Genomic DNA, 26,111 nt, shown 5'->3' with positions numbered 1-26,111 from the left:
TAGGTTGATGTCAGCACAAGGCTATACGAGGAATGACATCAGCGAGCCTGTGGATGTCTGCTCCATCTGCTGGTAGGCATACACAATGCATGTGTAATGAACTAGCTTCACTGGACATAAAGGAAGAACTCTAGATATTTCACCATACCCTCATCAGTCCTACAGCTCCTATTCTTGTATGAAGCTGTAAGCCTCACTCCTATCTAGTGAGATGGGAGTGTGAAACAAAGGTAAGTCTGCAATTCTTTTGAGAAGGCACAAGAAGACATCCACATTTTGACTTGAGTTCTGCTGTTCCCAAATCTTCAGCACCAAGAAAGAGAAACTTAGGTCAATCAGAAAGGCAGTAATGAACACTTGTGCCATTTATGATCAATGTCCTAGTGTTCAGAACTCTCAGATGACCAAAGCCCTAACTAATGCTGGCATCACTAGTCTGGTAATTCAAAATACCTGGCATTTTCTGATGCTATCGTGGAACTAGGATCTACCTCAAAGTGAAGCAGCCAGATCTAGTTATGCTTTTCTAAGCTTAAATCTCTCCAGTGATAAACACACTAGAATCTCTGAGTATTCTACCCTAATGTATTGATACCATGGCAAGGAAGACCTATACCAGACATAGGTGGACATAGAAAAGCCAGCAGACCACTAAGATAGTAGAGAGGAACAAAACAAGAATGACACCAAACTTCCATGAAACATGTCTCTCTCAAGATTACCTTCATGTACTTATTTTGCTATTTTCCACAGGAAGATCTATTTTCTCAAGATATTATGTACAGCAGCTCATAATTTTGCTATCTCCTTATTCCATTCTTTTCTAAGAATCATGCATTACAGTTGTTAGTGGGTTACTGACAACAGGATGCAGTTTTTCAGGAGCTACTTCCCCAAGCGTTGCTCCTTCTCAGATTACTGGTGTTGCCATAAGAGCTTTTCCTTCCCTAGAATGCTGCGAGTACAACAACCAGACTCAATATGGAGTCAAGCCTGAGTCTTCTGTTTGGCAAAGGGTTCAATAACTATTAGACTGTCCCTCATCTCATCATTTTTATACTATACATATTTATTAATTGATACAGTTGGATAAAATGTTAATATTCTTCCTTCAATTTCCTCCCCTTTCAGATCCTAGTTATTTTTCCCTGTTTTTTGTAACTTTCTCACATCCTAAATATTGTTATTATACCTGTTAAGTTTCATTCTATATGTGACGTTGAATTGGGAAATGTTTTACTATGTTACTCTCTGCCTTTACTCACATTGTTAATTGTAAACCGGGTTGATGTGATTCCATCATGAAACTCGGTATAATAAAAATAATAAATAAATAAATAAAATAAATAAATCTCTATAGATTACTCCAACACACACCTGGCTGCGCTTGCATACGGTTCATCATCTGGTTTGGCACACTGGCTCGGATCATGGTTGGATCAGGCAGGGGACCACCTAAACAGAGGAGAGAAAGATTTCTTAAGCATCTGGCAGCATGACTTACAGAAATGTTTCCCAACCCTCTCCTACACCTAACCAGTCCGATTTTTAGGATATTCATAATGAATGCGCATGAGATAGATTAGCATACACTGGTGACCCAGGGTATGCAAATCTACCTCATGCATATTCATTGTGAAAATCCTGATAACCTAACTGACTAGATGTGCCTCCAGGAGAAGATTGGGAAAGCAAAATTGCTTACCTTGTAATAGGTGTTATCCCAGGACAGCAGGATGTAGTCCTCACATATGGGTGACATCAGTAATGGAGCCCTATGTACAGAAAACTTCTTTAAAAGTTTCTATGAAACTTTTGACTGGCACCAGAGTGCCTACTGAGCATGCCCAGCATGCCATGATATTCCCTGCCACAGGGGTCTCCCTTCAGTCTTGTTTTGTAGCAATTAGCATTAGCCCAAATAAAATAATAAAACGTATCGGGCCCAACTCCGCGGGGTGGTAGGTGGGTTTCGTGAGGACTACATCCTGCTGTCCTGGGATATCACCTATTACAAGGTAAGCAATTTTGCTTTATCCCAGGACAAGCAGGATGCTAGTCCTCACATATGGGTGATTAGCAAGCTAGAGGCTGAGTCATTTTGTAGTGAAACAACAGTGAAGTATTGTTGTTGAAATGAATCAGCCGAAGGTCCCAGCAGGTTGGATGTAGAAGGAGTTGGGGTTATACTGGAAACAAGTTCTTTAAGACGGATTGTCCATAGGCTGAATCTTGTCTTCCTTCTTTGTCTAAACAGTAGTGAGCTGCAAAGGTGTGAAGAGAACTCCATGTTGCTGCTTTACAAAATGTCCAGAATAGGTACAGAGCGAAGGTGTGCTTCTGAGGTTGACATTGCTCTGACTGAATGTGCTTTTACTCGCCCTTGAAGAGTAAGGCCTGCTTTCTCATAACAAAATTGTATGCAATCTGCTAGCCAATTTGACAAAGTATGCTTACCCACTGGTTTTCCTGGTTTGTTTGGATCATAGGATACAAATAGTTGACTGGATTTCCTATGGACTGTAGTGCGGTTTAAGTAGAAAGATAGTGCACGCTTACAGTCTAAGGTATGTAAGGCTCTTTCTCCCTGGTGAGAGTGAGGCCTTGGAAAGAATGTTGGTAAAACTATAGATTGATTGAGGTGGAATTCCGTGACTACTTTTGGAAGGAATTTAGGATGAGTATGGAGGACCACCCTGTCATGTAGGAACTTTGTAAAAGGTTCGTATGTGACTAGAGCTTGTAGTTCGCTGACCCTTCTAGCTGATGTAATGGCTATAAGGAAAACCGTTTTCCAAATGAGAAATTTAAGGTCACAGGTATCTATGGGTTCAAATGGAGAACGCATAAGCCTGGTTAAGACTACGTTCCGGTCCCATTGTATGCTTGGGGAATGAACTGGAGGTTTAATGTGAGTTAGGCCTCTCATGAATTTACTGACGAGAGGCTGTGTAGAGATAGGTGTGTCTCCCAGCTTGCTATGATAAGCTGAGATTGCACTCGTGTACTCTTACAGATGAAGTCTTAAGACCAGAGTCTGAAAGATGGTATAGGTAATCTAGTAGTGAGGTAGTGGGGCAAGTGAAAGGATCTAGTGCTTTCTGAGTGCACCACAAAGTAAACCTTTTCCATTTGTAGGAATAATTCTTTCTAGTGGAAGGTTTACGTGATGCTATCAGCACTTGAGATATAGTGGTTGGAAGGTTGAGTGGTTGTAAAATCAAGCTTTCAACATCCATGCTGTCAGGGACAGGGATTGAAGGTTGGGATGGCGCAACTGACCCTGTTCCTGAGTTATGAGATTGGGAGCTACTCCCAGGCGAATTGGATCCCTGACTGAGAGATCTAGAAGTGTGGGGAACCATACTTGTCGAGGCCAGTATGGGGCTATGAGTATCGTGGTCCCCTTGTCCTGTTGAAGCTTTACTAGAGTTTTGGTTATGAGCGGTATCGGTGGATACGCATATAACCGGCCTGAATTCCAATGGCGAGCAAAGGCATCCTTTGGCAGGCTGTTCTGCTGCCAGAGGAGAGAGCAGTAATTGTTCACTTTGTAGTTCAGATGGGATGCAAAGAGATCTATTGTTGGTTGACCCCAGCGTTGAAATATCTTGGTTGCTAGCGTTGGGTCTAGAGACCACTCGTGTGGTTGGAAGTGACGGCTGAGGCGATCCGCTACTGTGTTGTGGATGCCTGCTAGGTAGGTGGCCCGTAGAAGAATTGAGTGTGCTAGGGCCCAGTCCCAAATTTGAACTGCTTCTTGACAAAGGAGGTAGGAACCTGTTCCTCCTTGCTTGTTGATGTACCACATGGCTACTGTGTTGTCCGTTTGGATCAGAACAGTCTTGTGTGAAAGGCAGTCCTTGAACGCATGTAGTGCATAGCGTATAGCTCGAAGCTCCAGGAAGTTTATTTGAAAGGAGGCTTCTTGTTTTGTCCACGTGCCCTGTGTCTTTAGATGACCAATGTGTGCTCCCCAACCCAAGGTGGACGCATCTGTAGTTAAAGTCACTTGTGGAACTGGTTGCTGGAAAGGTAGACCTTTGAGCAAGTTGATCGTTGATGTCCACCAGAGAAGGGAAGATCTCAGATCTTGTGTTATCTGAATGGGAGTGGACAATGGTTGAATGGCTTGAATCCACTGATCTTTGAGTGTCCATTGCATTAGTCGCATGGTCAGTCTGGCCATGGGAGTGACGTGAACTGTTGAGGCCATGTGTCCGAGTAGGGTGAGGCACTGATGAGCTGTAACTCGAGACTGATTGCGAATAGAGTGCGCTAGGAGAACGAGCGTTTGAGCACGGTCTCTTGGAAGAAAAGCTTTTGCTGTGATGGTGTTGAGATCTGCACATATGAACTGCAACTGGTGAGATGGTGTGAGATGGGATTTCTCGTAATTGATGAGAAATCCCAAGGAGTGAAGCAACTGTATTGTGAGCTGGAGAGAAGTGAGAGCTCCGCTTTGAGTTTGACTCCTGATGAGCCAGTCGTCCAAGTAAGGAAATACATGCACTCTTTGTTTGTGAAGATGTGCCACTGCTACTGCAAGACACTTTGTGAACACTCGAGGTGCTGAGGCTAGGCCGAATGGTAGTACTCGGTATTGGAAGTGTTGACCTTGCACCAGAAATCGCAGGTACTGTCGATGAGGAGGAAAAATGGGAATATGAGCGTAAGCATCTTGAAGATCCAGAGAACAGAGCCAATCCCTTTTTTGAAGCAGAGGTAGCATGGTGCCTAACGATACTATCCTGAATTTCTCTTTCTTTAGAAATTTGTTGAGATTTCTGAGGTCCAGGATAGGACGTAGGCCCCCGGTTTTCTTTGGAATGAGGAAATATCGGGAGTAGAATCCTCTGCCCCACTGAGGCCTGGGAACTGGTTCTATGGCCCTGGCTTTCAGAAGGGTGGATAATTCTGCTTGCAGAATTATGGAGTGATGAGACACTGTCCAAGATGAAAGAGGAGGATTTTCGTTTGGTACAGTGAGGAAATCCAAGCGGTACCCTTGAGCTGTAATTGAGAGTACCCATTGGTCTGTTGTGATGGAGGTCCAAGTTTGATGGTAGTAAGCTATTCGACCTCCGACTGGTAAGTGTGGAAGAGGATTTCGAGAATGGTTTCTGCTCTCTGGCTGGTTTTCAAAAGCCTGATGTGGATGCAGTAGGCGCAGGCTGCTGGGGCCTAGGAGGCCTCTGTCGAACTTGAGAACGCTGTGTAGGGCGTGGCTGTCTGGCTCTGGTAGCAGGAGGGTAATATCGTCGAGGGCGATAATATGGTTTCCTCACTTCTCTTCTAGGAGGCCTCCTAGAAGGTTGGTGCGTCTCTTGAGGAAGTTGAGACAATTGTTTTAGGGTTTCCGTGTGGTCTTTTATGGTTGCCACTGCCTCTTTGACCTTGTCTCCAAAAAGGTTTTCACCTAGACAAGGTAGATCTGCTAACCTTTCCTGTACTTCTGGCCTAAGTTCAGAGGATTTTAACCAGGCCCATCTCCGAGCTGTGATACCTGAGGCTGATAAACGGGGGGCCGTTTCGAAAGAATCGTAAGTGGCTCTCACCTCGTGCTTGCCTGCTTCTAGGCCCTTATGCACGAGACGGAGGAAACCCTCTTGAAACTGGTCTGGTAGGTGTTGGGAAAGAGCTTCAACCTGTTTCCACAGATCACGCTGATACTGGTTCATGAATAATTGATATGAGTTTATCCGTGAGACCAGCATTGCTCCTTGGAAGATCTTTCTTCCTAAACTGTCTAGGAAACGACTGTCTTTACCTGGAGGTGTGGAAGCATGTTGTTTCAGTCTCTTAGCCTTTTTCTGGGCTGATTCAACCACTACAGATTGGTGTGGCAACTGAGATTTTTGAAACCCTGGAATGGGTTGGACGAGATATGTGGCATCAGCTCGTTTATTAACTGCTGCCACAGAGCCAGGGTGCTCCCACATCCGGTACATTAGCTCTTGCAGGACTTCGTGCACTGGAATAGCTAGTATTTCTTTAGGAGGATCCACGAACTGAAGGACCTCCAAGGTCTTCTGCCTAGTGTCTATTTCCGAGAGGAGAGAGAATGGAATAGTGTCAGACATCTCCTTTATGAAGTTAGAGAAGGAAAGATCTTCTGGTGGTGATTTCCTTCTGTCTTCTGGTTGTGAAGGTTCAGAAAGGATATCTTCTTCAGATGATATATCATTCTCTGAGTCCGTACCAGTATCCAGTGGATGTCCTGATGGTCTAAGATGCTTAAAGGGGACCTCAGACATTGGTGTATGTGGTCTCATAGGCGGAATAACCCCTGATGGACCAGGCACTGGTTCTGGACGTGTATCTGAATTGAAATCCTGAGGTGAAGTAGAAAAAACTTGAATTAGTGAATCCAATTTATCCATTAATGGTTGAAAAATGGAGGATTCTTGACCTGGCATCGATGGTGGTATCGGTGCCGGTGGCCGAATGGGAATCGACGGCATCGGTGGTACATATGCCGGAACCGGTGGCATCGGCATCGATGGTTGTGGCGATGGTACTGCTGGAATCGGCATAGAGGGCACCGGTGCTGGAACGGGCGATGTCATCGGAATCGGTGTCGAGGGCATCGCTGGTGTAGAAGGCTGAGGTCGTGGCATCGCCTCGATGAATGCATCTCTGACCGCTTGACGTATACACACATCAAGTTCCGCCCGCATGGATGGTGAGAACAGAGCACCCATTGGGGGAGGCGGTAATGGCGATGCCGGTACCTCCTCAGGGCCCTGAGGAGGCACGGTTCCCTGTGCTGGAATCGGCGGGGATTGCCCTGTCGATGGCTCTGAAGCCTGATCCTGGAGCCGAGGTTTCTTAGTAGGTGTACCGCCCTCTGTCGATGGCTCGCCGGGTATCGAGGTCGCAGATGCCGTATGCGGCCTACGGTGCCGATGGCGATGCTTTTCCTTTTCGCGGGCTTTTTCACTGCCCGATGTCGATGCCCTGGACGATGGTGAGGGGGAGGAAAAGGGAGCATCTCCCGACTCACCTGGTAGACGTTTTTTGAACACGACTTTCCGAATCGACCCAGCCGGAGACGATTGTGTTGAGGTGGATGGAGCTGATACAAGCTGAATTTTAAACAATTGCTCCATTTTTTCTAGTCGGAGACGATGGCCCTTTGATGTCATCGTGGCACACAAGGGACAAGTTTTAACATCATGGGCTTCCCCAAGACAGAGGACACAGTCCTGGTGAGGGTCCGTAATGGACATGTTCCTGTTGCATTTGGGGCACTTTTTGAAGCCTGAAGCCATTTTGGGGCCGGACAGCCGTCGACAGCCCATGACCAGAGACAAAAATTTGTCAAAAAGCGGAACGGAACCGTGAAAATCCAAAAACTTACCGCGATCGGTGTTACTAAGGGGAGACCCTTTGTGGCTGAAGTTTTCTAAACTTTTTTCACAGTTAAAGTTGTGGAGAATTCCACAGGACTCCTAGTGACCGCGAGGCTAACTGCTGCGCGGAAAAAAGAAGACTGAAGGGAGACCCCTGTGGCAGGGAATATCATGGCATGCTGGGCATGCTCAGTAGGCACTCTGGTGCCAGTCAAAAGTTTCATAGAAACTTTTAAAGAAGTTTTCCGTACATAGGGCTCCATTACTGATGTCACCCATATGTGAGGACTAGCATCCTGCTTGTCCTGGGATAAACAGACTCACACAGCATACAAGAAAGTTTCAACACTCTCCAAATTTCTAGAATCCACAGAAACAGATAAGTAAATGGCAGAATTTTCACAAACACCAAATCCATCAAGCTAACTTGATGACCATCAACAGGTGGCAAATGTGATCAAATCCATGAAAATAAAATAGGTTTTATTTACTTGCAGGCATTCCAGGCTGTGGCTGCCCCATGGTAGGCCCCTGGCTCATGGGGGCAGGTGGCATGCCAGGAGTATTGGGCATCTGATTTTGCCTCATTAGTCGTGTCCGTCGCTTCTCCTCCAGCTCCTTCTGAATCTTATAGATCTTCTCAGCTAGTAGGTGATAGTACTCCGCCTGATGGGCATTAGAAAAGTAGAATGGCATTAGGAATAGCACTAAAGGTAGAGAGGGGAGAAAGGAGTGAATGCAGAAAAAGATCTGGTACACCTGACACAAGAAAGGATATGATAGAGACATTCAAATACCTCAAAAAGTATAAATACACAAGAGAAACCAGTTTTCAGCAGAAAGGAAGTTCTCGGATAATGTAGTCATAGTATCAGGGTAAAAGGAGGATGGGACTAACATATGAAAAAGTTTCTTCACAAAAAGGGTAGACATATAGAATGGCCTCTCGGTGGAAGTGATGGCAAACTTTCAAAATTCAAGAAGGCATGGGTAGAGGAGCCTTCATTGTCAGGAAATAAAAGTCAAGAGATCAAGCAGGACCTGCAGTATTATACCAGGAAAGGAGAATGGACAGACTAGATAAACTTGGCAGCCCTTATCTATTATATTCTATATTTCTATTAACAAACATTTTCATCTTCTTTTGTGGAGAAGGGGGGAGATGAAGACATTTACCATTAAAAACATTAGACCACATTAAACCTATTGTATCTCAGCTACATTGGCTCCCAATAGAAAGCAGGATCAAGATCGAAACACTGCTTTGTCTTCAAGTGTGTGAATAAAGAGGACTCAGAATCAATCTTTCAACTTCTTCCCCCCATGCCCCCACTGGAGAACTCAGATTCTCCCAATCAGCTCTTCTTGACATCTCGCCTCTACCAGACTGTCCTCTACACCAAATTCGAGCCTTCAACTGTTACACACCAAAAATCTAAATCATGTTTCTATTAACCTTATGTTTGGAGCTCAGCTATCTCACTTTCAGGAAAAAAGCGAAAGCATGGCTTTCCCCATAGAAACCTCCTGTCCAAAGGCTTGATTACCATAGTGGTATTCCTATTTCCAGGCCAACAATGCAGAAACTATCTATGAATCTGTTTCTAAATGTATAGATGCTTAATAGCTATTGTTTGTTAATTTAATACTATTGTAATCTGTTTTGAGACCATTCATGGTAAAAAGTGGCACATCTAATGTCAATACATAAAATAAATAAATTCATCCACCCTTGTACTACTACATATGAAATTGTCAGTGTCTTTGGCACTAAAAACATTAGACAAAGCCTTTGCTTAAAACTACAAAACACAGACATCATTCATAAGTAGTCATGTGCTATTATAAAAAGTCCCCATACCCTGCTATTTGCAGACTCATACATGTCCCCCTCCACCTTCCGGGCATAAGCCACTAAGTTTTCCATCCGCCGGTCTTTCAAGGCTGCAGGATCAGGGGTTGGGAATATGGCTTGTACCCTGAAAAAGCACAGAGAAATGTTACACTGGTCAAAATCAGAGAGAATGATAAACTTTCCATGTCTCCAAAGTATAAGCATTGTACAGATGGCAGCAGTATAACCACCCCTTTTATTTTTTTATATAGCCCCACCAACCTGCCTCAGTGCTGTTTTATAAAGAGTATCCCCCAGGAGTCAGGAGAAACCATCTCCAAACCCTAGTACAGCACCAATTGGTGACAATTCTATTGGAGACATTACTTACTTGATAAATTTGTTTTCCTTAGTGTAGACAGATGGACTCAGGACCAGTGGGTTTATGCTTCCCTGCAAGCAGATGGAGGCGAAGCATGCTGACGCCACAGTATATATAGCCCTGCAGTGACCCTAGCCTGCCAGTATCGTCTTCAAAAGCAACTGTGGACAGACTAGCAAAAAACATGATTAAAAAACGTAACCAGAACTGTACTCAACTGTAAACAGTAAATTCATGTAAGATTCTAAGTATCCCAAGTTAGGGACTGGCTGAACACTTACCAGTAATCCCTTGGGATCCAGAGCTCCACAGGAGGACTATTAACACATTCATGCAGCAGCTGAGGGTGGGAAGCTTGAATCCATCTGTCTACACTAAGGAAAACAAAATTATCAGGTAAGTAATTTCTCCATTTCCTAGCATGTAGACAGATGGATTTAGGACCAGTGGATGTACCAAAGCTACTCCCCAACAGAGTGGGAGGCTGCCCGCGGTCCAGTCAACACCACACTTGCAAAGGCTGCATCCTCCCAGGCCTCCACGGCCAGACGATAAAACCTGGAAAAAAGTGTGTAAGGACTACCATGTTGCAGCTCAGTAGATATCGACGGGAGACAGACCAACTTCCGCCCATGACACTGCCCAAGCCCTAGTGGAATGAGCCCTAACCTGAGTAGGCAACTGCTTTCCAGCATCCACATATGTGGCCATGACTACCTCCTTAATCCAACAAGCTACAGTAGCCCGCAAAGCCAGAGCGCCTTGCTTACTCCTGCCATGGAGAACAAACAGGTGATCAGTCTTTCGAAAAGGTTCCGAAACCTCCAGATATCACACAAGTCACTTGACATCCAAGGAGCGCAAGAGGCAATACTCCTCCACATCCCTGACCTTATCCAGGGATGGCTAGGAGATAGACTAATTCAAATGAAAATCCAAGACTACCTTGGGCAAGAAGGATGAAACAGTACACAGCTCTAATGCCCCTGGAGTCAGTCAAGGGAACGGCTCCCATGAAGACAAGGCCTGCAGTTCAGAAATTCAACGCACAGAACATATAGCCACTGGGAACAAAATCTTCAAGGTCAACAACCGTAAGAAAGGCTATGCAGTGGTCAGAATGTAAGGTCCGCCAAAAAATCCAGCACCAAGTTAAGATTCCACAATAGAACTGGTAGCATCAAGGGAGGCCTAAGATGCTTCACTCCCTTCAAAAAAAAAAAAAAGGCCACATCAGGATGAGACAAGGAAACACCATACAGCAGGCCTCTGAAACAGGCAAGAGCCGCAACCTGCACCTTCAAGAAATTAAGAGCCAGTCCTTTATTCAACCCATCCTGCAAAAAGTCCAGAATGAGAGGGATCTTAACTAAACAAGGAAGAACACCCCGCTCCTCACACCAGGCCTCAAACTCTTCAAACCAACTCATAAGCCAAGGAAGTGGAGAACTTGCAAGTGCAGAGTAAGGTGGCAATTACCGCAGAGGAAAAACCACACATTAACAGGCGAGCCCCTCTCAAGGGCCAATCCGTAAGACAGAACAGAGTCAGATCCTCATGAAGAACCAGTCCCTGCTGTAACAGATCCATTTGCGGCAGAAGACGAAGGGGGGCCTCCACCAAGAGTCATCGCAAATCTGCATACCACGAATGCAAGGGCCAGTCCGGTGCCACCAAGAGTAGCAGCCATCTTTGGCCTTCGATCTTGCATAAGCCACTAAGATTTCCATCCGCCAGTCTTTCAAAGCTGCAGGATCAAAGGCTGGGAATATGGCTTGTACCCTGAAAAAGCACAGAGAAATGTTACACTGGTCAAAAATCAGAGAGAATAACTAAAACCTTCTATGTCTCCAAAGTATAAGCATGGTACAGATGGCAGTAGTATAACCACCCCAGCAAGGGTCACGGAGGAAAGGCATAAAGCAATGTGTCTTCCGGCCAGACCTGTATGAAAGCGTCTATTCCCAGGGACCATGGATCTCTCCTGCGACTGTAGAATCAAGGAGTCACCAGCAGGTCTAGGAACAGAATGCCCCAGCGATCCACAATCAGCTGAAACACCTTGGCTGACAGCACCACTCTCCTGGGTCCAGACTCTCCCTGCTGAGAAAGTCCGTGCTTATGTGGTATTCTCCTGCAATGTGAGGCCGAGATCATCTGCAGATGACCTTCCGCCCATTCCATAAGCTGGTCTATTTCTTATGACACTTGCTGGCTCTTGGTTCCTCCCTGGCGATTGATATATGTCACAGTCATCGCGTTGTCAGACATCACACGAACCGCTTGATCCTGCAACCTGTGGCTGAACTTCAAGCATACCAGTCGTACCGCCCGGGCCTCTAGGCGATTGATGTTCCAGCGCATTCCAAAGCCCTTGGGCTGTTAACTCTAGACAGTGAGTGCCTGTTTATGAGTACCAACCAGGCCAGAGAGGACAAGGGAAAGCAAATGTTGCTTACCTGTAACAGGTGTTCTCATAGGACAGCAGGATGTTAGTCCTCACATATGGGTGACATCACAGGATGGAGCTCAATCACGAAACACTTTTGTCAAAGTTTCTAGAACTTTGACTGGCACCTACTGGGCATGCCCAGCATGGCACTAAACCTGCAGCCAGCAGAGGTCCCCCTTCAGTCTTGTTTAAAGCTACAGGAAGTGCCAAAAAATAAAATAAGAAAACGTAATGAACCCAACACCGCGGGGTGGCAGGTGGGTTTCGTGAGGACTAACATCCTGCTGTCCTGTGAGAACACCTGTTACAGGTAAGCAACATTTGCTTTCTCAAAGGACAAGCAGGATGATAGTCCTCACATATGGGTGAGTACTGAGCATGTCCAAGAAATGCACCAAATGTACCCAAGATGTGCAATAGGCACAAGGACTGGGGTGAAATTTGGTAGAGGGCAGGCAGAAGGGTGTTCGTACGTCAAGTTGTAAAAAGGTTGTGCAAGACAGACTGGCCGAAGATGGAATCTTGTCTTCCGGCCTTAAGCAATAATGGGCTGTAAAGGTATGAAGAGAACTCCAGGTAGCAGCCCTGCAAATGTCAGGAAGCGGCACCAAGCGTAGGTGTGCTACTGAAGTCACCATGGCCCTCACAGAATGTGCTTTAACATGGACTTGAAGTGGAAAGCCTGCTTGCTGATAACAAAAAGATATGCAGTCTGCTAACCAGGAGGAGAGAGTCTGCTTACCCACAGGCTGCCCCAATTTGATGGAATGGAAAGAGACAAACAATTAAGTGCTTTTCCTGTGGGCAGCTGTACAGTCTAGATACAACGCTAGAGCCCGTTTACAGTCAAAGGTATGCAGAGCCTGTTCTCCTGGATTGGAGTGGGGCCTGGGAAAGAAGGTAGGTAGTATAATGGATTGATTAATGTGAAACTCCGATACTACCTTAGGTAAGAACTTAGGGTGAGTGCGGAGTACTGCCCGGTCCTGCAGAGGTTTAGTGGTCTGCCATCATAGTTGGTGATTCGATTATTAGGAATGTAGATAGCTGGGTGGCTGGTGGGCGTGAGGATTGCCAGTAGCATGCCTACCTGGTGCGAAGGTGGCGGACCTCACGCGTCACCTAGATAGGATTTTAGACAGTGCTGGGGAGGAGCCGGCTGTCGTGGTACATGTGGGCACAAATGACATAGGAAAATGTGGGAGGGAGGTTCTGGAAGCCAAATTTAGGCTCTTAGGTAGAAAGCTTAAATCCAGAACCTCCAGGGTAGCATTCTCTGAAATGCTCCCTGTTCCACACGCAGGTCATCAGAGGCAGGCACAGCTCCGGAGTCTCAATGCGTGGATGAGACGATGGTGCAAGGAAGAGGGATTCAGTTTTGTTAGGAACTGGGGATCCTTTTGAGGAAGGGGGAGTCTCTTCCGAAGGGATGGGCTCCACCTTAACCAGGGTGGAACCAGACTGCTGGCACTAACCTTTAAAAAGGAGATAGAGCAGCTTTTAAACAAGAACAAAAGGGGAAAGCCGACAGTTGCTCAGCAGCGCATGGTTCGGAGAGAGGTATCTTCAAAGGATACTAATGATGCATTAGAATTATGGCATCCCGACAGTGAGGTTCCAAAAATTAGAAAAGTAGTCCAAGTGCCTGTAACTAAAAACTCACCTGAGCTAAAAAATTCTAACTTATCCCTATCAACTAAAAAGCAGAATGAAAATACAAACAAAAAACAAACTTTGAAATGTTTGTATGCTAATGCCAGACGTCTAAGAAGTAAGATGGGAGAATTAGAATGTATAGCAGTGAATGACAGACTCAATTGGCATCTCAGAGACATGGTGGAAAGAGGATAACCAATGGGACAGTGCTATACCGAGGTACAAATTATATCGCAATGACAGAGAGGCGCACCCGGGAGGAGGTGTGGCGCTTTATGTCTGGGATGGCATAGAGTCCAACAGGATAAACATCCTGCATGAGACTAAATACAAAATTGAATCTTTATGGGTAGAAATCCCTTGTGTGTCGGGGAAGACTATAGAGATAGGGGTATACTACCGTCCACCTGGTCAAGATGGTGAGACGGACAGTGAAATGCTAAGAGAAATTAGGGAAGCTAACCAAATTGGTAGTGCACTAATAATGGGAGACTTCAATTACCCCAATATTGACTGGGTAAATGTATCATCGGGACACGCTAGAGAGATAACGTTCCTGGATGGAATAAATGATAGCTTTATGGAGCAATTGGTTCAGGAACCGACGAGAGAGGGAGCAATTTTAGATCTAATTCTCAGTGGAGAACAGGACTTGGTGAGAGAGGTAACGGTGGTGGGGCCGCTTAGCAATAGTGATCATAATATGATCAAATTTGATTTAATGACTGGAAGAGGAACAGTGTGCAAATCAAAGGCTCTCGTGCTAAATTTTCAAAAGGGAAACTTTGATAAAATGAGAAAAATTGTTAGAAAAAAACTGAAAGGAGCAGCTACAAAAGTAAAAAATGTCCAAGAGGCGTGGTCATTGTTAAAAAATACCATTTTAGAAGCACAGTCTAGATGTATTCCACACATTAAGAAAGGTGGAAAGAAGGCAAAACGATTACCGGCATGGTTAAAAGGGGAGGTGAAAGAAGCTATTTTAGCCAAAAGATCTTCATTCAAAAATTGGAAGAAGGAACCAACAGAAGAAAATAGGATAAAGCATAAACGTTGGCAAGTTAAATGTAAGACATTGATAAGACAGGCTAAGAGAGAATTTGAAAAGAAGTTGGCTGTAGAGGCAAAAACTCACAGTAAAAACTTTTTTAAATATATCCGAAGCAGAAAGCCTGTGAGGGAGTCAGTTGGACCGTTAGATGATCGAGGGGTTAAAGGGGCACTTAAAGAAGATAAGGCCATCGCAGAAAGATTAAATGATTTCTTTGCTTCGGTGTTTACTGAAGAGGATGTTGGGGAGGTACCCATAATGGAGAAGGTTTTCATGGGTAATGATTCAGATGGACTGAATCAAATCACGGTGAACCTAGAAGATGTGGTAGATCTGATTGACAAACTGAAGAGTAGTAAATCACCTGGACCGGATGGTATACACCCCAGAGTTCTGAAGGAACTTAAAAATGAAATTTCAGACCTATTAGTAAAAATTTGTAACCTATCATTAAAATCATCCATTGTACCTGAAGACTGGAGGATAGCAAATGTAACCCCAATATTTAAAAAGGGCTCCAGGGGCGATCCGGGAAACTACAGACCGGTTAGCCTGATTTCAGTGCCAGGAAAAATAGTGGAAAGTGTTCTAAATATCAAAATCACAGAACATATAGAAAGACATGGTTTAATGGAACAAAGTCAGCATGACTTTACACAAGGCAAGTCTTGCCTCACAAATCTGCTTCACTTTTTTGAAGGAGTTAATAAACATGTGGATAAAGGTGAAACGGTAGATGTAGTATACTTGGATTTTCAGAAGGCGTTTGACAAAGTTCCTCATGAGAGGCTTCTAGGAAAAGTAAAAAGTCATGGTATAGGTGGCGATGTCCTTTTGTGGATTGCAAACTGGCTAAAAGACAGGAAACAGAGAGTAGGATTAAATGGACAATTTTCTCAGTGGAAGGGAGTGGACAGTGGAGTGCCTCAGGGATCTGTATTGGGACCCTTACTTTTCAATATATTTATAAATGATCTGGAAAGAAATACGACGAGTGAGATAATCAAATTTGCAGATGACACAAAATTGTTCAGAATAGTTAAATCACAAGCAGATTGTGATAAATTGCAGGAAGACCTTGTGAGACTGGAAAATTGGGCATCAAAATGGCAGATGAAATTTAATGTGGATAAGTGCAAGGTGATGCATATAGGGAAAAATAACCCATGCTTTAATTACACAATGTTGGGTTCCATATTAGGTGCTACAACCCAAGAAAGAGATCTAGGTGTCATAGTGGATAACACATTGAAATCGTCGGTTCAGTGTGCTGCGGCAGTCAAAAAAGCAAACAGAACGTTGGGAATTATTAGAAAGGGAATGGTGAATAAAATGGAAAATGTCATAATGCCTCTGTATCGCTCCATGGTGAGACCGCACCTTGAATACTGTGTACAATTCTGGTCGCCGCATCTCAAAAAAGATATAATTGCGATGGAGAAGGTACAGAGAAGGGCTACCAAAATGGTAAGGGGAATGGAACAACTCCCCTATGAGGAAAGACTAAAGAGGTTAGGACTTTTCAGCTTGGAGAAGAGTCGACTGAGGTGGGATATGATAGAGATGTTTAAAATCATGAGAGGTCTAGAACGGGTAGATGTGAATCGGTTATTTACTCTTTCGGATAGTAAAAAGACTATGAAGTTAGCATGGGGCACATTTAAAACCAATCGGAGAAAGTTCTTTTTTACTCAACGCACAATTAAACTCTGGAATTTGTTGCCAGAGGTTGTGGTTAGTGCAGTTAGTATAGCTATGTTTAAAAAAGGATTGGATAAGTTCTTGGAGGAGAAGTCCATTACCTGCTATTAAGTTCACTTAGAGAATAGCCACTGTCATTAGCAATGGTAACATGGATTAGACAGTTTTTGGGACTTGCCAGGTTCTTATGGCCTGGATTGGCCACTGTTGGAAACAGGATGCTGGGCTTGATGGACCCTTGGTCTGACCCAGTATGGCATTTTCTTATGAGCACTGAGACTGGAAGGAGTCCTGAAACCCCTCTCTCTCTGATTGAAAGGTAATACACTTTTTTTTTTCTCAACTGGGGGAGGGACATTTAGATATCCCCGCAGGAGAGCAGGGCTCTCTTTTCCTAAATTTAGAATTTCAAATTTCTCCTTCCAAAAAACTTGAAGCAATCCCCACAGGGAGATGCACATCCACCATCTGCTGGATATGGAAAATTCTGGCAGGCTAGGGTCCACTGCAGGGCTATGTATACTGTGACGTCAGCTTGCTTCATCTCCATCTGCTGGCAGGGGAGCATAAAACCACTGGTCCTGAGTCCATCTATCTACACTAGGAAATAGTGGACTTTCAGTGATATGAACGTATCTCTACTGAGGGTGGAAAAGCCCATCAAATCATTCCACCTAGGCCATACAAAGAGGACTACTTCTGATTACTACTTATTATAAAGAGTATGTGAAATAATGACCTAAAAAGGAAATATGTATTTCTGTATCTTTACAATGAACTACACAGCACCTCTTCTCCCCCCACAAAAAAAAAGAGATTAAGATTTGGAGATTTTATTTGCTTTGAGTACTTACAATTTATGAACAAGATGATTTCGAAGATCCTGAGTAATATCTTCATGCCACTGTTTACGAATTCCAGTGCTGGAAGGTGGGGCTGCCGTAGGCATGGCACTCAGACTGGTGACACTCGCACTCTCCATCATGGGACTAGAGAAGAGACAAAACTGGAAATTACATCTGAATGATTGTTCTAGGGAGATAACCAGAGCCAATCCTATAGATTCCAGGTGAGAAAACCCTGAATCTGAATTTTGTTTCAAATGGTATTTTTACCATTGATTAATCAGGGTCTTGTATTGATTTATATTGTGTTTCTTTTGTTTTTCTTCTGTTCCTTTAAGTACTTAGCATCCCTTTATATACTGTAACTGTTTATTTAATTGTCTTTTTGATGTATACATCACCTTAAATACAGAAATAAAATTGAATTGAAAATGCAGGCACCCTTTCTACTTAGATTATGCCGCCACTTCTATGTGCAAAACTGCATAGAACATTACAGTCCGAGCTAACACAAGCCTCTCACATGCGTCACAGAAGCCTCCTCTCTGGAAGCATGTCGCAGCAATAGATGGCATGGGGGGATAACATGCTTCTGGCTCCCCTAGTTCTATTCTTAGGGTGATGGATTTGGCAGATGTGCCTGTACCAACTTACCTATTTACAGTATCTGTTACTAAGCTGCTCTTCATATATTTCCATTTCCTTTCTTGAAAACAAAGGTTTCCTTTGAACTTGTTTTCGCATACTGATTTAATTTTTGGTATGATCTCAGGTATTTGCAAGAGGAAACAAATACTAAGAAACATAAGACACCTGTGCTGACAGCAATAGTACAAAATGCAAACATTCATAGGTTTTTTGGGAGCAAAACAAGTGGTGATAATGCTACCAAGGTGTCTCAGTTGTTTAGAGGAGTGCACAAAAAGACACTGACCACTTCAGTGATCAGAAAGCAGAAGAGCTTCAAACTCTCAGTCTCATTCAGTAAACTATTTTCTCTTATCTTGGTTGACATTACTCAGCCATTTTGGCAATTTTTTAAATTTTTAATCCATGCCTTTCAGATTTCTTTTCCTTTACACAGACCTGCACAAATGGGTGGTATTTTCCAAAGAAGAACAAACCAGATTGTTAGGAGCTTCCAAATGACAAACATATGAAAAAACCCACAAGCTGAAAATCTAAGGCAGTGGGTACTTGCCATTTAAGCTTACCGCTGGTCTTATGGATCAAACAAAGTTGTATCATAAGAACATACACATTTTTCTAATCTATATCTGGGGATGGAAAGCAGAGTTGCTTACCTTAACAGGTGTTCTTCTAGGACACCAGGATGTTAGTCCTCACACATGGGTGACATCATCGGATGGAGCCCAGCACAGAACTTTGATCTCAGATTCCAGAACATGCCTTACTGAGCATGTGCAGCTCAAGTCATCACCCTGCCCCCTAGGCATAGTCCCTCAGTCCATGAAATAGCTAATACATTGATAAACCAACTCCCAGGGGAGATGGGTGGGTTCCGTGAGGACTAACATCCTGCTGTCCTAGGAGAACACCTATTACAGGTAAACAACTCTTTCTCCTCAGACAAGCAGAATGGTAGTCCTCATACATGGGTGAATCCCTAGCTATAGGCTGTCCGAGCAGGACAAAGTGGAAAACCGTACAGTGCAGAAGCACTACCAGTCTTCCTTTGAGGAAGCCAACCTACAAGGAGTTCAGACTGAAGAGTAGGTGGGTCCTACAAAGAAAAACCACAGAAAAGACAGAGACCAACCCTGCGCTTGATCCGTTCAAGGCCAAAAACAACCCTGCCACACACACAGGGGCTTCCAAGAGCCCTGTCGGACAATAACCTCAGGGACAACTAGGGCATTCAATAGCAAAACCAGTGCCTGGTCAGTGATGCTTGATGTAGTTGAGGTGGGAATGAGAAGCATTGTTGGCCCGAGGGCATCTATGGTATCGGGGCAGCCGTGGTGGCCTCAATGGTTTGCACCTAGACAGCAGCAAGGGCTGCGGCAGCATTGAGGGCTGCTTCATACCTCAACAGCATAGAGGCCTGCCACCACTTCATTTTTTTTTTTAATTCTTTATTTATTCAATTTCCATTAATTATCAAGAAAACCATCTTGAATTAGAAAAGGAAAAGAAGAACAAGAAATTATAATAAAAAAGGAAATGTCCATTCAGTTCTTCAGTCCCATAAGTCCACAATTTAAGTAGGAAAATCACAAAGAAGCACAAAATATCAAGAGTAGTGATATACAATGGGTATATAAATATTTAGGGCACTCAACCTTCTGGAGGGGGATCAGATGGAATCAAATTATATTACCCTCAGCCTGCAAAAGAGGTTTATCACAGACAAAAAAGGTTAATTAAGATGGATTAAAGAAGACATAAGAGAGGCCTTTATATTTAATACAGCATTTCCTGGGGAATTTTAAAACAAAAGAAGCCCCTATCTGCAAAGCTCTAGGTCTTAAGAATTGTTGTCTCCTTTTCTGTGTTAACCGAGATACATCTGGATATATTCTTATATTTAAATGGAAAAAGTTCAGAATGATGTTTAAAATATAATCTCAAAACCAATTCATGGTGAAAGTCAAATGCAAAAGTGACCATCATTGTGGCCACTTGTACGAATACACTATCTGAAATCTCCAAAAACTGAGATACATCCAAATTAAGAGTTAGAAAATCCATTCCCTGGGCAATTTCTTGGTTCTCATTTTTCATAAATGGGGGTAAATAGTATGATTTTGATACAGGAGGTACTGCCATCTCAGGAACCTTCAAAACTTCCACAAGATATTTCTTAAATATGTCTTTCGCTGACACATAGGGAAGCTTAGGAAAATTTATAAAGTGCAAGTTCTTCCCACGCAATACATTTTCCAAATTCTCAAGCTTATTTTGCAATAGTTGGCTTTCTTTAATTAACAATTCCTCAGTTGGTTTAAGGTTTAACATATCTTGTTTCACTTCCGGCAATTCTTTAGAAAAGGATACTTTAGACTTTTCCAGCAATAAAACCTTAGATTCAATATTGTTAACTCTCTCAAGGCATTTAGTCATTTATCTCAAACCTTTTTCTCTATGGCATACCTTATAGCAATATCTGCAACTGCAAAATCCAAAATAGGGGTTTGTGCCTTTGTTTTTAGGTAGCTTATTTAGTTTTATCATGGATATCGCTCTCTTGTCAAGCATGGCCTAGTCCAGCTCAATATGCCACTAAATAGCGGATTAATAGCACCTTTCGGCTTCTAGCCTCTCGCAATAGGGAACTCTGCAAGACAATCTTGATGGTTGCACACACAGTATCTAGAGTCAGTACCACTCTTTCTTTACCAAAGAATTCTTGTAGTGAAAAAGTTCTCCCCAAGAAAGGCAAGACCAATTATCTTCATTGCCTCATCATGGGAATCATGGGAAAATAAAGAACAATCAAAGGACCCACTAAGCCCTCGGACCCCAAAGGTAAGGGAAGAACCAAAAGGCATTCTTTTCCTTTTAGGAAGCTTTCTCCTCCAGCCACATAGAAAGGTCTTGAAAAAGGAGACATTTTCATGGATTTCAACGAGATGCTTCATCACTTCTTGCTTCAAAGCAGTAACTATAAATATTTCAGAAGACACCTGACACAAAGTTCAGCTTCCCATTCTTCAATGTCAGGGAGCTTTCCCAGAGTTCACCCTGTTCAAAATCTGTCCTCGTAAGGCATGCAAATCAAGTTGGCTACAAACATTTGATGCCCAATTCCATATACAACACAGTGCCTCACTGCTTTGGAATGCAGAGATGCTACTCTCTTTTCTGCTATAGCTTGTTTTAGATTTTTTTTTTTTAAACAATGTCCATGTCTATTGCACACAACATTTGTAGCTGCACCTTTTAGTTTTTTGTTTTGTTTTGGTTTTTTTTAATTATTTTTCTCATTTTCTCAAAGTTTGCTTTTAAAAATGTAGTACTAGAGCCGTGGATTTACTTACTGTCCCCCTTCCAGACATATCTATAAAAGTAAGAGAAGGCTATGCAAAACTTATGGTCCTCAGAAGATTGAATATATAAATCACCACGGAGAGACAGAAAAATTAAATCAGTCCCAAAGCATCAAAAATATTTTTAAATATGCAAATGTTTTTATTTGTCAAGTCGGCAACTCCATTGCTCAAAGATGCAAAATTAACTTAACACCGGGTCCCCCGACACGGACCCGTGTTTCGCCAAACGCGGCTGCGTCGGGGGGGAACAGTGAATTCTTAATGGCATTCAAACTTTAAATTTAGAGTTTTAGACGGCGTTTTCGGCAAGGAGAGCCGTCTAAAACTCTAAATTTAAAGTTTGAATGCCATTAAGAATTCACTGTTCCCCCCCGACGCAGCCGCGTTTGGCGAAACACGGGTCCGTGTCGGGGGACCCGGTGTTAAGTTAATTTTGCATCTTTGAGCAATGGAGTTGCCGACTTGACAAATAAAAACATTTGCATATTTAAAAATATTTTTGATGCTTTGGGACTGATTTAATTTTTCTGTCTCTCCGTGGTGATTTATATATTAATTGTGGAGAGCAGTTTCCGCTCCTTTTGATGTTTATGGACTCCTCAGAAGATTGAAACCATTACTCACACCTGCCCACTTCAGAACAGTATTGCAAACACTTATCTTTTCCAGCACTGACTACTGCAATGCACTCTTACTAGGACTCCCAAGCACATCGATAAGACCACTCCAGATACTTCAAAATACTGCAGCCAGAATACTAACGGGAAAAAAGAGGAGGGACCATATAACCGAAACTCTAGCAGACTTACATTGGTTAACTATCGAATACAGGATAAAATACAAGGCCTTATGCACCATACACAAACTAATATATTTGTTGCCAGAGAATGTGGTTCATGCAGTTAGTATAGCTGTGTTTAAAAAAGGATTGGATAAGTTCTTGGAGGAGAAGTCCATTACCTGCTATTAAGTTCACTTAGAGAATAGCCACTGCCATTAGCAATGGTAACATGGAATAGACTTATTTTGGGTACTTGCCAGGTTCTTATGGCCTGGATTGGCCACTGTTGGAAACAGGACGCTGGGCTTGATGGACCCTTGGTCTGACCCAGTATGGCAATTTCTTATGTTCTTAAAGAAGCAGGCTGGCTAAACACAGCCTTACGAGTACACGTTCCACAAAAAAAACTCTGCTCAGCAAACAAAGCACTACTAACAATCCCTTCAGTAAAAACAGCAAACTTAACCCAAGTGAGAGAAAGGGCTTTATCGTTGGCTGGGCCCATACTATGGAACTCGATGCCCCCTGAACTCAGATTACAGAATAATCTCAAAACTTTAAAAAAAAATTTAAAAACATGGCTCTTTAAAAAAAGCCTTCACTAAAGAGTGTGGAGGGTAGAGAATGAAAGTACAGGGTAATGCAGATGAGAATGAATTTACTCAATCCTACATTTAAGAAGTAATATCTCAAAGAGATAGTAACTCAATAATATACCTGGACTTGACCAACATTACTCAAATAATGATTTTATTTATGAAATTGTAACCAAACTTTATTGGCACCTGTTAGAATGTACGATATCCTACATTTACTTACCTTAGTCTATGTGCCTATTTGTAAACCATTGCGATGTTATATAACTTAGCGACGGTATAGAAAGGTTTTTAAATAAATAAGTCATATTATGATCACTATTGCCAAGCAGCCTCACCACAGTTTCTTCTCACCCAATCCTGAGCTCCACTAAGAATTAGATCTAAAATTGCTCCCTTTCTTGTTGGTTCCTGAACAAATTTATCAATAAAACTAATTTATTCCATCCAGGAAATGTATCTCTCTAGCATGTCCTGATGTTATACTTACCCAGTCAATATTAGGGTAACTGTAATCTCCCATTATAGTGCACTACCAATTTGGTTAGCTTCCCTAATGGAACCCTAAGCACAGAGCCATAGATACTAGATCTAACTTTTTTTTTTTCAGCTATGACACATTAGAACATAAGAAATTGCCATACTGGGTCAGACCAAGGGTCCATCAAGCCCAGCATCCTGTTTCCAACAGTGGCCAAACCAGGTTACAAGTACCTGGCAAGAACCCAAACACTAAGTAGATCCCATGCTACTGATGCTAGTAATAGCAGTGACTATTCTCTAAGTCAACTTGATAAATAGCAGTTAATGTACTTCTCCACGATACAGTAAGTTAATGTATTTAAATTAGGCCCGGCTCGGAAACCAGACGCCGGCAAAATTGAGCGTCCGGTTTTCGGCCCGACAGCCGCGGGCCGAATTCAATTTTTTTTTTTTTTACACTTTTTTTACTCTTCGGGACCTCCGACTTAATATCACTATGATATTAACAGATCGATACAGTAAAGTGCGGCCGCGGTTACCCTGCTCCTAACTCGCCTTCTACTCACTTTCCGCGTTAGCCCTTCCCGCGATACACTATCCCCTTTAACTCAACCCTACCGCCTCTTAAAATCCCCGGGTGCCCCCTTCCGCCCGCGGCATGTATATTAAATGTAAAGGAGCGAATTAGCTATTCCCTCCCATACAGTAACGCGCGCCCCGACTATCGCTTTTTTACCCTGCTGTTTTGCCGCGCGTTTACCCTGCTAACTTACCGCCTACCCTTACCCCAGCGTTAGAGGCAGGGGTAAGGGTAGACGGCAAACTTTCCCCCAGCCCCCGCTCACCTGCCCTGGCCGCGTCCGGTCTCCGGTGCAGCTCCAGTCCTGTCCCCTCCTCCCGAAGCAAAACCCCCCCGAAAAAAAAGTAGCAAGAGAGCGAGGGGAGAGACGGGCAATCCTACGCTCTGGCCTGCCAGTCCCTTGTTCTCTCCTCCCGAAGCAGGGAGCGAAAAGCAGCCTTGCTCCGGGAGGAGGGGGGGGGGGAGCAGTTTAAAGCAACGAAGCGACTTACTTTTGCAGCCCCCCCCCGGACATCAGCGACGACGACGACCGGGCAATCCTAGGCTCGGGCCTGCTAGCCCCTTCTTCTCTCCTCCCGAAGCAGGGCGCGAAAAGCAGCCTTGCTCCGGGAGGAGGGGGGCAGCAGTTTAAAGCGACGAAGCGACTTACTTTTGCAGCGCACCCCCCCCCCCTCCGGACATCGGCGACGACCGCGGCTCCTGCCTCCAGCTGTCAGACAGACGCATCGCACGTGGGAAAGCGGCTCCTATGCGTGCAATTGGCTGCTCAAGACGTGATGTCACATGCCGTGAAGCCTAACGTCGTGACGTCACGTCTTAAGCAGCCAATTGCACGCATAGGAGCCGCTTTCCCACGTGCGATGCGTCTGTCTGACAGCTGGAGGCAGGAGCCGCGGTCGTCGACGATGTCCGGAGGGGGGGGGGGGGGGGGGGCGCTGCAAAAGTAAGTCGCTTCGTCGCTTTAAACTGCCCCCTCCCCCCTCCTCCCGGAGCAAGGCTGCTTTTCGCGCCCTGCTTCGGGAGGAGAGGAGAAGGGGCTAGCAGGCCTGAGCCTAGGATTGCCCGTCTCTCCCCTCGCTCTCTTGCTACTTTTTTTTCGGGGGGGTTTTGCTTCGGGAGGAGGGGACAGGACTGGAGCTGCACCGGAGACCGGACGCGGCCAGGGCAGGTGAGCGGGGGCTGGGGAAAAGTTTGCCGAGCATCAGAGAACATAACTGTCCACTTCCTGGTACCTGTCGTTTGAAATGACATTTGAAATGACAGATACCAGCGTGGCCGTGAAGCGTTAGGCCCGCGCACCCAGGATACTGTATAGCGCTCTATACAGTAAAATGGGTTGCGCGGGGCCTAACCTTCGCCTAACGCTTTGCAGACACGGCATGCATTTGCATGCAATTTGAAGAGAGCATCGAGCGGTAGGTGAAGAGAACTGTGCGTGCGGGGAACAAGGGTGCGCCTGGCACTGCCGCACTCTTTCTAACGCGGCATAACTGTATCGACCTGTAAGTCGGAGGGTGCACAGAAAATTAGTTTTTACTGCTTTTCTGTGCACTTTCCCGGTGCCGGAAGAAATTAGCGCCGACCTTTGGTTCGGCGCTAATTTCTGAAAGTAAAATATGCGGCTTGGCTGCACATTTTACTTTCTGTATCGTGCGCACATACCTAATAGGGCCATCAACATGCATTTGCATGTTGAGGGCGCTATTAGGTGCCGCGGGTTGGATGCGCGTTTTCCTCCCCTTACTGAATAAGGGCTAAGGGAAAACACGCGTCCAATTGCAGGCTAACAGTGCGCTCCGTTGGAGCGCACTGTATCGGCCTGTCTGTTATTCACAATTGCTTTTTCCAGTTCCAATTAGCTCAAAATCTTCCTCTTTCTTGGGAAAGTCTGGCTACAGTAATCCATGCAACAGTTAGAAACCACTTGGATTACTAAAACTCATCGTTTGCAAAGTTTAACATATTCCCAGTTATATAAGTTGCAGTATGTTTAAAACATTGCTGCTTGTGTACTCTGATCTGTAGCTTCTTGTTCATATTTTCCTTGTCTTGAAGTCACTACACTGGTTTCCAGTTCTTGTTCATACCCAGATCAGTCCAGAATCCTGGGTTTTGCTTTCCTTCCAGCAGATGGAGACAGAGAAAGTTCCACTGACACTGAGTGGGTACACCAGAGGCCTGAAGGTAGGCCAAGTAATGGCAAAATTGTATCAGTTGCCTGAAGACACACTTGCGGTTTTGGCACTCCCAAAAATGGACATGTTAGTGTTAGCGTTCACTACGAAGAACACCATTGCTGTGGCTGGTTCATCAGCACTGAAGGATATGCAGTACAGGAAATCTGAAATTCACCTCAAAAAGATTTTTGAGGAGTTTGCGTAG

General features: G+C 44.1%; 1 protein-coding gene across 4 annotated transcripts in view; it reads right to left on the bottom strand.

Moving 5' to 3' along the window:
* EP300 (E1A binding protein p300) overlaps nucleotides 1-26,111 on the bottom strand; it is a 466,384-nt gene that overhangs the window by 200,660 nt on the left and 239,613 nt on the right. For all 4 annotated transcript variants that reach the window (XM_029590455.1, XM_029590457.1, XM_029590456.1 and 1 more), the window contains exons 8-11: nucleotides 17,286-17,420; nucleotides 9,217-9,334; nucleotides 7,847-8,021; nucleotides 1,378-1,455 (exon numbers count right to left, since the gene is read on the bottom strand). In XM_029590455.1, the coding sequence (XP_029446315.1) occupies nucleotides 1,378-1,455; nucleotides 7,847-8,021; nucleotides 9,217-9,334; nucleotides 17,286-17,420 (506 nt within the window). The remainder of the gene's footprint in view (nucleotides 1-1,377; nucleotides 1,456-7,846; nucleotides 8,022-9,216; nucleotides 9,335-17,285; nucleotides 17,421-26,111) is intronic.

The sequence above is a fragment of the Rhinatrema bivittatum genome, chromosome 2, assembly GCF_901001135.1.
Source record: "Rhinatrema bivittatum chromosome 2, aRhiBiv1.1, whole genome shotgun sequence".
NCBI lineage: Eukaryota > Metazoa > Chordata > Amphibia > Gymnophiona > Rhinatrematidae > Rhinatrema > Rhinatrema bivittatum.
Note: the sequence above shows the minus strand (reverse complement) of the source record. Positions and strands in the feature narration are given on the sequence as shown.